The sequence below is a fragment of the Sarcophilus harrisii genome, chromosome 2 (assembly GCF_902635505.1).
Source record: "Sarcophilus harrisii chromosome 2, mSarHar1.11, whole genome shotgun sequence".
Classification (NCBI taxonomy): domain Eukaryota; kingdom Metazoa; phylum Chordata; class Mammalia; order Dasyuromorphia; family Dasyuridae; genus Sarcophilus; species Sarcophilus harrisii.
The window spans coordinates 151,020,074-151,035,093 of record NC_045427.1 but is presented as its reverse complement, the minus strand read 5'-3'; the positions used below and the strand labels follow the sequence as shown (position 1 = coordinate 151,035,093).

Genomic DNA, 15,020 nt, shown 5'->3' with positions numbered 1-15,020 from the left:
GATATTTAAGAAAGGGGTGCCAATTCATGGTTACACATTTTCTAGCTTGGGTGGTGTTTGAATCATGAGACACACACAGCTGTCATTTTCAGAGAAAAATTGTGTGGGTAGTTTCCATGGTACCCAAATACAAAATCATTCCCAGAGTACAAACCAGTACTTATCATAGAGAGAAACATTGGTCTGGGAATTTTTCATGAGGAAACCTGCAAGCACAGGCAGTACAACTAACCAACCCACATCTGAAATATATATCTAGTGATTATTCTTTAGAATAATGTTGTTAGCCATAACTAACAAACTAAAGGATTAAGGAATAAAAATACTTTTTTCATCTTTTTTTTCCCAATTGAAGGTTGTAATCTGGAAGAGAAAGAATGATTATAGAATGAATACCATTGAGATGGTACAAAAGAACTGAATTTGATTTTCTGATCCATGACTTTTGGTATGAGCAGAATTAATGTACCTCATAATGAAAGGAAAAGATCTTTAACCTGTATTTAAGCGATCACTTTCTACTTGTTAGAACTATCTGAAAAATGAAATGAATTCTGTCAGGAGATAGTTTGTTTCTTCTTATTGGAAGTCTCCAGGATGACTACTTCTCAGGGATATTGAAGAGGGATTCATTTGCTCATACAGGTTAGAACAGATAGCATCTGAAAATTTTCCCAACTCTTAGATTCTGTGCCTGGTGGGAAACAACAAAATTAAAATGACTCACATGGGACATGGAATTAAATACCATAACAAGGGTAAGTACTTAAGAATTTTTAGAAGAAAATTAACAAGAAAGAAACTCAAAGGAAACCTGCATAACTTTGGATAATAAACCTGCACCTTTACATAGTTTGCAATTAATAAATAAATTAAATTTGCAAATTCAAAACACAATGATAAATAGTCTCATAGGTATCATGATCCAATCTGATATGATCACTGTGTGGAATCAGATTCATAACTGTGTTGGAAGACTATAGCTTGTTCAAAAGAAATAGATTTAATGAAATGAGAAGGGCAGGAATAATCTTAAGGAACTATATAGATCTATAGGAATCCATAAACCTGAGGGAAGAAACACAATGTTGAGCCCTTCCTTGGGTGACTATAAAAGGAGAGAATGGAATAAAAGTGATATTGTGAGAACTTAAAACTGACTATCTAAGAAGACTAAGGAAAGCACGTGCATGGGTGCTTTCCAAATTCTAATACTATTATGATCTTTTTATCTCTAAACCAACACAGAGGCAAAACACAAGAATGATAAGGCAAATTCAAAAAGTTTCAAATAACTACTAAATGTCAAATTATGCTAAAAATATAACATATGATAATTTCTTTTTGTACAGACATACACACATTCACACATACACACTCATAGCCCTCATACACACGTCTTTCCTATCCCTGCTGACTATTTAATTAAATTTTGCTCCATAATTTGCCTTGCTGTTACTTAACCACCCCCCACCCAAGGATCCCTACCTTGTCTGCTTCCCTTACCCTTTGCTTCCCTATCTGTCCATTTTATTTCTTTATAGATTTTGGAGGGTAATATACTCTTCATGGTATATATGTAGTGTTGCCTAGTGAACCCATAATTTCTTAATGATCTAATTGAAATATCATTGCTCAGATGACAGAGAAAGAAATTGGAATACCTACTCTAGACTAACAAAGGTCATAAATTCATAGGTTTAGAACTGGAAGGGATTTAGAATTAGAGATGACCTGAGAGATCATTTCATCTAAGTCTTCCATTTTATAGAGGAAAAAGGTGAGGTCCACAGAGGGGGAAATCCTACTCAAAGTCAATAAGGTAGTTAAGCATCAGGACTGGGATTCAGACTGTTTCTTGATATCCAAATGATGGAAATCTTGGGGGGAAATTTACTTTATTATAAAAGAATATTGAACATGGTCAGATTGTATTCTTAAGCAATTCACAAAAGCTTTGTGGGAAAAAATTATGTATAATTCCATAACTAAAAGATAATTGGAGTTTCTCTAATAAGAATTTTGGTTTGGATTTTTTGCTATCATTACTCTGTTCAAAACAAGAAGTCAAACAAGGAAAAAACAAGCCCAATTCTTGGGGAGGTGGTATAATGTTACAGAGAACTAAAGAAGGAAAAGCTACTCAATTTCCATTTTGTTTCCATCTTTTTCTAACAAGAAGAATGATCTGAATCCTGAAAAGTGTAGAACACATATCATTGAGAAAATTGAAACCCAAGAGGGACAAATGAGAATAAAAGAGCACCTAGCTTTTTAAAATGAATTCATCTCCAAGCCCAGACAAATCACAAACCAGGATACTGAAAAAAAAAAATGTTCAGATACAATCATGCTGATAATCATCATGAGAAATCATATACATTGGGAAAGATGACAGGAGATGGGAAATAGACAAATTTTGTTCTAGTTTTCAAAAAGTGGGGAGCAGACAGTGTGTAGAATTCCAAATGACAGAAACCACAAACCTAAAGGTTTTACATGAATTTTATATTTAAAACAAGTCAAGATACGCTGTCTCACAACATTATCTCCACCACATCATAAAGAAAAAAAATAAGGTTACCATAGTGTGAATGTGAAGTAGTGACACAATTATGTTTCCCAGGTCTGCTACAGTATATCTTGATTTCAGCAAGACATTTGACAAAATTTGTCCTATAAAATCCTTGTCAGCAGAATAAAGAAATGTGAACTGGACGATAATATAGTAGTTTTAATCATAGCTAGCTAAGTACCATCACATAAAGAATAGTGAATAATTAGTTGATATAAAACTGAAAAAAAATTCAAATAAAAGTACCCTGAAGAATCTGGTCAATATCTTATCAATGAATCCTAAAATTTGAGGATTGTAAAGGACCTTGGGAGCATTCCAGTCCAAACCATATATGAAATAAAGTCACACTATAACATACTCAACAAATAGTTGGCTATTCTCCTCTTAAAACCTGCAAGAAGGAGGACTCCATCACCTTTCAAAGCAACTATTCCAATCATAGAAGAAATTCAATAGGGATAAATATAAATGCCTATGTTTAGATAAAAACATATCAATTGTTCAAACATGAGATGGTAGGTGTCCTATCTTCATATATGAAAAGAACTATTATTATAGTTTATCACAATCTTGATATGAATTCATTGTGACAACTGCTAAAAGCTAATACAATCGTATACCCTTTATTAGAAATATTGTGTCCAGATTAAGGGAATTAATGGTCCTACCTTCTTATTAGTATACTCTGATCAGAACACATTTGGAAAATAATTTATGCACCTAACACCCCTTAAAAGGAACATTTTTATAAACCACAATGGGTCCACAGGAAAAGGGTAAGGATAATTAAGAGACTTAAAAACCATAACTCAGGAGGAACACTTGAGGGTACTAAAGGAATATAGTCTGGAGAAAACCAAGAGACACAATGTTTGCTATTGAATATTCAAAGAGCTATTATATGAACAGAGAATAGACTTATTCTGTGTTCTTCCAAAAAGCAGAAATTAGATCAGTGGGTGGAATTTACAGGGAGACATATTTTGACTCAATATATGAAAAGATTTTTCATCATTAAGAGCTAGCAAAAAAATAGAATGGACTGTTTTCTGAGGTAGTGAACTTTCTGCCAACAAAAGTGTTCAAGCAGAACTATTTTTCAGAGATTTTTCCTGAAATTCCTAAAGCATTGGGTGGGAGAAGTGATTAGATGGACTCTAAGGTGACTTTCAACATTAAGATTCTTTGAAAAGTTTTATAAGCTATTAGAACCTTTTATAAGTAGAAGAGCAATTTGAGCTATTTAATAATCTCTGTGGTTAATACTCTGATTTTATTAGGTTTTGTTTGTTTGTTTTAATTGCCTGATTAAAAATCACTGAGTCTATAATGACCTAGTTTTTACATCTCTGAGGTAATATATGAGATCCTTTAAGCATCTTAGTGAGAAAGTCATTCACAGTATTAATAAATCTTTTCCATTAAAATAGATGATCAAATTCCATCCTTCCCAATTATACAGGATATCCTAAAAGTCTTCATGGATTTTTAAGCTATTAAATCCTGCATATTTACTTGCAGGGCATCCCTATTGGACTAGGAGAATAGCAGTCTTAAAACTAATTGTGAATTGATCTCAAGGAGGGAGAATATCACCCTACCTGATCATAGAGAACCCGAGTAATCAGAACCCAAAGAAAAGAAAGATTGTAAGCAGGAAACCGCTTAAGAAAACTTTTCAAGTCATACGGGAATTAATAACAGTTTAAAAAGCAAAAAGAAGGAGAATTTATGTCACAGGATAAAAGAAAAAATAGAAGTTCATGGAGGGGTGATTTAGGCTTTGTCGGGTAAAAACATAAGTTCAATAAATTCTGGTCATTGAAAGTAGGAATAATAATCAAAAATATGAGAGGGTAGTAGCCCACAGCTCTTTTTTATTTGCTGTGGGTTAAGGTTAAGGGTTAGAAGAGCCTCACCAAAAAGGATAGTGGTTTCTTTCAAGGTTTGGGACCAAGGAGAATTATCCACACAGAATAAAATTAGGAAGCTTGGAAAGGAGCATAGAGAATTATCTCAAAAGCTGACCCTGGTTATCATAATTATACTGAATGAATGTATAGCTATTTTATCTGCTTGTGATTGGTTTGTACCCTGTCCCTCACCATGCAGGAAAGCATATTTTCCAGGCATTATAATTTGGTGACTCATCATGGAGAAAGGATATCACAGAACTAGATAAGGTCTAGCATCACAATCTATGAAAGAAAAGAGTCTCCAGCCTTGCAATAACTTGAATACTGACAACATAGCTGACTGAAAGGGGCAGCTGTTGGGTACAGTGGATACAGTGCTAAGCCTAGAATCGGGAAGAGTCATCTTAATGAATTCAAATCTGACCTCAGGCACTTATTAGCTGTGTGACCGTGCAACTCATTTAACCCTGTGTACCTCAGTTCCTCATCTGTAAAATAAGTTGGAGAAAGAAGTGACAAATCATTCCATTATCTTTGCCATGAAAACAGCCAATGAGGTAACAAAGTATGAGACAACTGACAAATAACTGAACAACAAAAATAACCATTAGGAAATACTTTGCAAGAGCTCAACGCACTGTCATGAGTCTCATGTCAGAAATTCAGCTTAGTCTTGTTTTAACATGGGAAAACAAAGGAGGTGTTTTAAGTACATTGTAACTATCTGATGATGTGATGCAAATCCCCTACTCTATGTAATAGATAGCCCAAAGCATTGCCTTTCAACTTGTGCCAGTATGTTATACATTATCAGTTCCTTAATAAACAGTAGCCAATTTTGCTAAAGGAGGTTACATGATCTGATAAAGGACTTGATTTCAATGCTCTTCAGCTCATGATCAACTCCTCCATCATGTCTACCAAAGAATATATTCTGAGTACACCTAAGATGGTTCATCTAAAAAGGAAAAGCACTTTAGACATCATCTGGTCCAGTGCTCTCAATGTTGTGAGTAAAGAAACTGGGACTCAGCAATTAAGCAATTTTCCTGAAGTCACCCAGCAGATAAGTACTGGGGCTGTGATCCAAACTCAGGTCTTCTGATTTCACTAGTGTCACACCTTAACCCTAATTATAAGCTTCTATGTTTAAAGAAAGAGAAAATATCATGGCCTGTGCTATTTTCTTGGTAAAGAAAATGACAAGGTTCATCTCCCCATCTCCTCATTTACCTATTTTCTAGGTAACAGCAACATTTTTATTTCAAGTCTGTCCCAATAAAATTGCAATGGCTGCTTCCATAGAATACTTGAGGATACATGCTGAGAATCACTGACATTTGAAGAGCATTATCTCAGTTAGTACAGTACCAAACCTGAAGTCAGGAAGACTCAGATTCATGAGTTCAAATCTGGTTTCAAACACTTACTAGCTGCATGACCTGGATAAGTCATTTAACTCTATTTATCTCAGTTTCTCATCTGTAAAATGAAAAGGAAATTGCAAACCACTCCAGTACCTTTGCCAAGAAAACCCCAGATGGGGTCACAAAGAGTCAGGCATGACTAAAAAAAAACCAGCTAAACAACAATCTCCTTTGAGTATCATAGCCAGCCTGTTGTCCCCCTTTTTAAAAAAAAAGGAAATTGAAACTCAATGAAGTGATTTGCCACTATGATTAGTAAGTATCAGAGGCAGAACTAGAATTTTGGTGTTTCTGTCTTAAAGTCCAATACTCTATTCGCTAGGAGATATTGCCTCTCTCTTAGCATGGTGCTAATCTTCTGGGCTAGCTCTGAATATTAAGTTGTGAAAGAGGGAAAAGCTTGTTTCCAATATCTCTGGAAGACCTTTCCAACTTCTTTCATGCTGATAGGGCTTCCCAATAAAGTGTCATATCTGAAAATTAAGAAATGGGGAGATGGGTCATACCAAAAAAATGACTGATACCCAAAATCCAGTTTTGGTGGGGTATGTTTTTGGTTTGATACCCATCAGTTCAAGTGAAATCCAGGGAATTAAACAAGACCTCCTAGCTACAATATAGCTGTACTACAATACAATACTTTGGGATCTTAACATATTCAGTATGTTAGCTAGCACTCCCAACTCTGTATCATCTGAAAATTTGATAAGCATACCATTTGTCCCTTTATCCAAGTAACTGATAATAGTGTTAAGTACAGACCTTAGGATAGTCCATCATAGACCTCTTGTCATATTGACACTGAACTTAAACCATGAACTGAGTCTGTCTGATCCAAGGCTTCTTAAACTTTTTCCATGCACAATCCCTTTTTAACTGAGAAGATTTTGTGTGATCCCAGGTATATATGTTTATAAAATAAGTATAAAAAATTTGCTAAGAAATAAATCATAATTTCACAACCCCCACATTCAGTTACAAGATCCCATATGGGGTTACAAATCACAGTTTAAGAAGCTTTGTTCTAATCCAAATCACATCATCTTCTCCAGAAGAACAGAATCCTGTCTAAAGCAGAAATGAGAGTGGTCTGGTGTGACTTGCTCATGATAAAACTGCCTTGGCTATTTATAATCATGGCTTCCTTCTAAGAATTTTTCCAGAGATTGAAGTCAAACTCACTGACCTGTAATCTACATTCTTTTTTTTTTTCCTTCTCTTTTTTTAAACTGGGCAATTTGCTCTTCTCTGATCTTATAAAGAAAAATTCCCGTTTTCTATGATTTTTCAAATATCACTATCTGCAATCACATCTGTCAGTTTTCTGAGGACCAAAGAATGTAATTCATCTGTGATAGGTAACATATCTCGAGTAGCAACTCCCTGATAATTTTTCTTCTTTCATCTCCAAAGCAAAGATTATTCTCCTTTCAGAGAAATCAAAAACGGAAACACATAAGAACTGAACAATTATCTTTTCTTTATCTTCAATTATCATCTCCCCATCCACCCCAAGCAAAAATCAAATCTATTCTTTCATCTGTCTTTTTCTCCCACTATAATTTTTTTTATAAAAATCCTTTTTTGTTGCCCTTATCTTCTCTCACCTTATTCTTAGTACTATTGGAGATTCCTGAAACTATTTTTATGAGACCATGCCCTTACTTTTAACTCAAATTCAGTAACCTAGTCTTGCTTTCATCTTACATTTCTTTTTTTTTTTTTTTGATCTATGTTGATTTGTGAATTTTTAAATCTCATATTTCCCCCTCAATGGAATTCCTTCCCATTGCCCTCCTCCAGATTAACTTCCCCTAAAGTATTTTACTCTGTAGTATCCTCCCTGTCTTTCCTCTGAAGCCACAGAAATCTGCTTTCCTGAAATTTGTGGTGTTTGTCAGACCACACACATATTTCTTTTCATTTATCATAAATTCTAAGATGGCAAAGTCACTTCCCCTTAAGGTTCTCCTCATTTCCACTCTAGCAACCTGAGATAATATTTATAAAGCATTTAAGACAGTGCCTGGCACACAGTACATGCTATACAAATGCTTATTCTCTTCCCCCTTTCTATTAGTGACAATCAGATCCAGTTTAGAATTTCCTTTTGTTCATCTCTTCACCAATGAAAGATGAAATTATCGAAAAAAAGCTAATCAAGAAATTATTAACTGCTATTTTTTTGGCACAGAGAGAGTTCCTGTAGATGTCATTGTAAAGTTTGAGTTTTTATTAGAGTTTTTAGATTAAAGGAAATTTTATTAAATGATACTCTTTTCAAAAATATTTACTGACCATAAATAAATGGTCTTGGATGTTAGGATATAATTTTATTAATATTATAACTTAGCTGTAGAGTAGAATAAAACAAAAAATGCACCACCCTTCTCTACTTTATCTCACCACTTCCTTCCCCCACCCCTTGCCCTATTATGATTAAAGCCCAACAATTATAAAACTGGGCTAGCCAAGCTAAAACCATAGTTGCGGTTTTATTTTATTACTGTGGGCAAAAATACTATGCCATCTTAAATATCACACTGACAGATCTAAATCCTTTGGCCCAGGTGATCCTCAGCATCAAAGGAAAGGAATAAAGGGAGGGCCCGGGTGCAACTGGCACCTGCAATATTGTAGAGCAATTATAGGCTAGCAGCATTTGTGGGCTCCAAAGGATTCCTGTAATTTCCCTCATTTGTAGTAGAAAATTTCTCACTTTTGTGCTGTGCAAAATGTCAGCACCACCTGAGTGAAAGCAAAAGGCTTCCTTGTTGCCACAGCTTTCCTGGAAGGGAGGAAGTAGGGTCACATATGGAATGTCAACGGCTGTCACTATAATGAAACAGAAAGCCTTTTCTGCAGCACATGTGGAATATGAGTTGGAAATGTCACTTTCCTGTTAATTAGAATATCATTTCAAGGCCAGAAAAGCTTATTCTATGTCTGTAAAACTGCCTTTTTTCAAGAAGAATATTAACATCCATGTTGAGGATAAATGAATGTCTCAGAGACATGTAAGAAGAGCTGGGCTAGTGACACATCTGTCACTGGTTAACCCATTATTGTTCTCCTGACTACCTGGCATCGTATAGTGAGGAGAGTATTTATTGGCTTTGGAATCAGAAAACCTAGGTTTGGGCAACTGGGTAGAGAGAAAATGATATTGAGAGTCAGGAAAACTTGCCTCAAATCCTGCCTCAGATACTCACCGGCAGTGTCATCCTGGGCAGTTTACTTAACCTCTCTCTGTCTCTGTAAAATGCAGACAATGATTGCACCTAATTCACAGGATGGTTCTGAGGAGGAAATGAAACAGAATGTGTAAAGCACGCTGCAAACCTTAAAAGTGCTGTGTGAATGCTAGTTATTCTTATTATGACTATCCTTGCTTTGAATCACAGCTCTGACATTAGCTTAGCTAGCCCAGTGCTAGGGACTCCAAGGTTTTATAGCCTTAATCATAATCAGGTGAGAGATGGGGATAAGGAGAAAAAAATAGAGGTATTTTCTATTTTATTCTATGCTACAGTTGAGTTGTAATCATAAGTGTGGAATCCAGGGCAAGTCTTTTATATAGTTTAATTATTTCATTTGAAAAAGAAATACCATAATATTGGTATTTGGAGGAATTGGATCATATTGGAGGAAGTAGGTAATGCCATAGTGCATGAAATTCTAGGCCTGGAGTCAAGAAGCCTCATTTTTTGAAGTTCAAATCTGGCTTCAGACAATTACTAAGCTGTGTGATTCTGGGCAAATCATTAAACCCTATTTGCCTCAATTTTCTTATCTATAAAATGAGCTGGAGAAGGAAATGACAAACCACTCCAATGTCTTTGCCAAGAAAACTCCAAATGGAGTCATGAAGAGTTGGACACAATTGAAAACTATTCACTGAAGAGTCTTCCTTTTTATTAATAGGATTGTTGCAAGGAAAGTATTATATACCCTTAAACCCCATGATGAATGAGCTACTATTAACAATAAGTTGAGCAGAAATAAAAATTAGGTGACTATTTAAATTTACACCCGCTTCACAGCTAAAATTTCAAAAAAGACCTTTTCCTTTATGATTTACAGAAATAATCATATTCACAGCAGAGAAGGCTTGCCTTCGTTTAAGGATCCCCCCAGGAGTGCAAGTACCTCTTTGGCAAAAATGAGACCTAATAGCATAAAAGCCTTCCTTATATATTCCTCATACCATGAGTAAAGTTAACTATGCTGAGCCTTCTTTATGACAAAGATGAACTTGGATTATGACCTGCTGATTCTCATTTGATACTGCAGTAGGATTATATTCCAATTTCTACTAGTTTATCTAGAATAACTAAAACCAATCAATCTTTAGATTGCACTACTGAAATTTCTTAGTCATTATGTTTTTTCAGTTGACAGCTCAGGGATAGGATATGAAATAGTACTGAAAATATAAATGGGATCTAGATAGTAGAGAGCTTTAAATGTACAGCTGATATCCTAGAGGCAATAGGGAGCTGGATTGGATTATAGAATGGATTATAAATTCCCCTCCATTCTGTTGCCAGAATGGCAGCTCATTGAAACTGGAAAGAACCAAATGAATATTGGTAAAAGTATAGTTTGGGGAATATGAAAGTGGAGAAGTTAAGAAAAATCAGCAGTATGTTGAAGTAAATTTTCTTTTGAACATTTCTTAAACATTTTCATGTTTTACTTTATATTATATTTATGGAAGGTTTTATCTTTCATACTAGATTATTAGATTACATGATCATAGATGTATAGACCCTAAAGGAATTGTCGAATTTATCAGGTCCCACCAACCCATGATTTTACAAATGAGAAAGTTGAGGCCAGATGTTAAATGAATTATCCAGTATCACACATCTAACAGATTAAAAATTTTAATCATAGGTAGCTAAATGAAAGATGGTACCACTAAAAGAAATAATGAAGTCAAGAGGAAGAGCAGAATTGAGTTATGCCATAACTGGACTTATTATCTTTCCTTAAATTGAATTCAATTGAATTAATATTTATTGAATAGATTCGATTCAATACATGTAGAATTTAAGGGAAAAAAGTATCCAGTCTTAAACCCCAGACCTAAAGGATTGTGGTTACATCATTTTCAATCATGTCTTCATGGCCCCATTTGGAGCTTTCTTGGCAAAGATAGGGGAGTGGTTTGCCATTTTCTTCTCCAGTTCATTTTATAGATGAGGAATTGAAATGAACAGGGTTAAGACACTTATGCATTTTGTTTTTCTTCCCAGGTTATTTTTACCTTCTGAATCCAATTCTAGGATATACTATAACATATTCAACATGTATAAGACTGCCTGCCATCTAGGGAGAGAGTGGAAGGAGGGAAGGGAAAAGTCGGAACAGAAGTGAGTGCAAGGGATAATGTAAAAAATTACCTAGGCATATGTTCTGTCAATAAAAAGTTATTTTTAAAAAGACACTTATCCAAAGTCACACAGCTAGTAAGTAGCCAAAGTCAGATTTGAATTTAGGTCTTCCTTACTTCAGACCTGGCATTCTATTCACCATGCCTCCCAGCTGCCCTCAAACTGATGGGTAACAGCTTAATCTTAGCTAGTTTAGCTCTTCTCCTACCAAATGCTCATTAAGCAGAAAACAATCACAGAAAGCAAACGAATATATTCATGGATCAGACAAGGTCTACAGAATAGACAGGAGTAAAAAGAACTCTGCAATCCAGAAATGACATGATATATCCACTCAATTGAAGAAAGATCTCTACTGAGAATTCCAACTTTAACAGAACTCTGGGAATCAAGGAACATTTTGGGGTGCTGGTTCCTCCCTACATGGCTGCTGCTCTTAGAGTCTTTCTTTCCCCATTCTAAGTCCATGTCTTCTCTCTCTCCTTGCTCCTCTCAGCCGATCAAGAGCTATTGTCTCTCTTTGTATGTAGTGCCATAAGACTGTAGGAAGGTCAAAACTACCTGAAGGTAGAGGGCCAAAGTAGGAAGAACACTGATAAACCAGAGAGAAGGCTCAGCAGAAAGCAATGAAGAGAATGAAAAGTCTTGAGTTTCCATCATATGAGGGATCAGTTAAGGAAATTTGGGAGGTTTACCATCCCTTCAAAGAGTATTGAGATACATACATACATACACATACACACATATTTATGGTCAGGTAGGCTTCACCTTCCTTCAGTCTTGTGGGATTACATACAAAAGAAGATAATGGCTTTTGTTTGAGAAATTTTGGGGAGATTATGTGTATATATGCATGTGGGTATTATGTATTTACATATATATTACATATACGTCGTCTCTCCCAAGAACATAGGAGCTCTTTGTGAACAGGAACTGTTCTGTTTACATCTTACCCCCATAACCTTGCACATGGTATATTAATAAATTAATGAACGTTTGTCAAAGGATTGTTCTGGTTGGCCCCAGAGGGCAGATCCAGGAACAATTGGGTGAATGTCTCAGAGAAGCAAATACAGATTTAACTTAAGGTAAAAGTTTTCCTCATCATGTGAGCACTTCCAAAGTGCAGTGGGTTGTCTCCAGACTCACTAAAGGTCAACCACAATAGGGCTGGTGTTTTAGCTATCATGGTGATATTGTAGTAAGGATTATCATCCAGGGATTGGGTAGAAGTTGGAGTCCATTCCAACTTGGAAAGTTTTTGAAACACTTCAAGCCTATGTAAGATTATCTTGTCCGTGCTAATAATAATTGGGGCTAAGTTAATATTCATTTTATTTTTACAACAGAAATATAAATGATAAATATTCATCTGTTTTTATTGTAATTTGCTTTTACTATTTTTGCAGGTGGGAGTCTTTAGTGCTAGTGCTAATGTACATTATCTACATCATTATTATGAAGTAAGTAATATACAATTTTTCCTTGGTTTCTTTCTCAACACTCTTTCTAGATTCTATGCATTGTGGCATTCTGGGGAAATTACTGGCAGGGGAGAGAGGAAGGTAAAGTTACAGAACAGTGACAATAAGAATAACAAGGCTCCTTCCAACTCCAATTTTTCCAGTCAAAAGAAGGGAGCGTCTTCTTGATCCCAACAACCCTATTCCTCTTCCTTTTATCAATAAAAAGATAAAATTTTTCTTCCATATAAATAATTACTGTCATGTATGTTTGGGACAAGGACTTTCACTTTTTACAAAGTTTTTGAAATTATAAAATGTTTGACTTTATTAATTGGCAGGAGAGATTGACAAAGTAGCTAATGCTTTGTTCCAGATCATTGTCATTAGAGGGTACTCCAAGCTTTGCACTCCCTTCAACAGTATAGAAACAGATAAACTGAGCTTAAAAAATAGTAAGGATTCTGTTGTTGTTGTCTTGATTATAAAACTGAATGCTGCGAAATTATATTGGTCCAACTTGGCCCCAAAGAAAAAATATGAAAAATCTCTTTTTTCACCTTCTTGGCAAAAGTGAGGGATGTGGATATGGGAGACTACAAATAATATCAAATTTCTTCCATGTTTTTCTTAGTTTTGCTAAACCATTTCTTTCTTTTTTATTCTTTGTTATAAGGGACAATTCTCTGAGAGGAGAAAGAGGGAGGGATATTAGGAAATAAAAGTGTAAAACTAAAATAAATCAGTAAAAATTTTGTAAATGATATGAAAAATTGCTAGATAACATAATTCTTCCCTCTGGTGGCCATACCCCACATGAGTTCTTTCCTGACTCAGCTCTCCCACAGTCACTTTACAGTATCTCAGAGTCTGTCTCCCCAGTTAAATATGTCTTCATATATTGATTGGAGGGTGAAGTCCTTGCTTTTTGCCCTAGGCAAACTGTGTGATTCTGATGCCAAGCAATAAAATGGCTTATGTCACCTCTGATTGACAGAAGCTTTGTTTTTGGCTTTCCAAAAAGTCTTTCCTTCACAGAATGATGATCAGTAAAAGAATTCCTCAACAAGTAATTACTTGATGGTGCACCCAATACTGCTAAGGCACCATGCAAGCCAAAGGCACTGTGAAAGAGTCAGGGTGGCTTTCTAGAAGTGTCAGCCTTGGAGCCAAAAGACCCTGGTTTTTTGCCTGAAATTACTTTACTAGCTTTGTGACACTGGGCAACTCACAGAACGTTTCAGAGCCTATTTTCCTCATGTATAAAATGGGAATATCGATACTTACATTACTAACTTCATGGGATTATGATGCTCTATAGAGATGTAAATTATAATAACAGCAAAGCTCTTTACATACATTATTTCATTTTATTCTCATAACAATCCTATGGTTGGGGGAAACTAAATAAAAGAAAAGTTCACTTGGGATGTGAACCATCAAAGGGAGGAATTATGCCATCTAGTAACTTCTCATTTCAATTAATATATATATTCATTTATTTTAGATACTATTACTATCCACATTTTATAGATGAGACAACTGAGGGTAAAAGACATCAAGTAATTTGCCCATAGTCACAAAGCTATGTCACCTGAGATAGGATTTGAACTGAGGTTTTTCTGACTCCAAGTCCAACACTGTTTTCTGTGCTGTCTAACTACCTATTCATTAATATTCTTCTTATTATTATAATACAAAGCATTTAGAACTCTCAATTGTTCGAAATTACCTGTTATATTGGGAGCTCCCTGAAAACAATGCAAATCATAACCCAGCCTATCCTTCGAGACTTTTGTCCACATCTTTCCCCAAGTTCACTCCAAGAGACCCACTTGATACAAGACCCTGCTCTCTTTTTCTGCCCAGCCATGCAATAAGGCTCTCCACCTCTCATCACTTGTCTTCATAATGTGATCAGTCTATATTTCTCTTCCTACTATGGGAATCTTATCAGAGGAACTTTGGAAAATAAAAAAGATTCCATCGAGAAAATATATGATAAGAATAAAAGATATGAGGGGTTCAGTGGTCACATTAGATAAAAATCAAGTATCTTTCCCAATTGATTAGTGGGTCTCACTCAGTGTGAGCTTCACTGCGTTCTTTAGGATAAGAGCGCCTAGGGGATGAGACAGGGAAATTACTACATTGACCATCTCATCTGTATTATTGTTCAGTTATGTCTGATTCTGAGTAGCTTCATGGACCATAGCTTGGAAGACCCTTCTATCCCC

At 35.4% G+C, this 15,020-nt stretch overlaps 1 protein-coding gene across 2 annotated transcripts in view; it reads left to right on the top strand.

The window, feature by feature from the left end:
• SLC24A3 (solute carrier family 24 member 3) overlaps window positions 1-15,020 on the top strand; it is a 721,614-nt gene that overhangs the window by 638,792 nt on the left and 67,802 nt on the right. For both annotated transcript variants that reach the window (XM_031951059.1, XM_023494858.2), the window contains exon 9: window positions 12,730-12,783. In XM_031951059.1, the coding sequence (XP_031806919.1) occupies window positions 12,730-12,783 (54 nt within the window). The remainder of the gene's footprint in view (window positions 1-12,729; window positions 12,784-15,020) is intronic.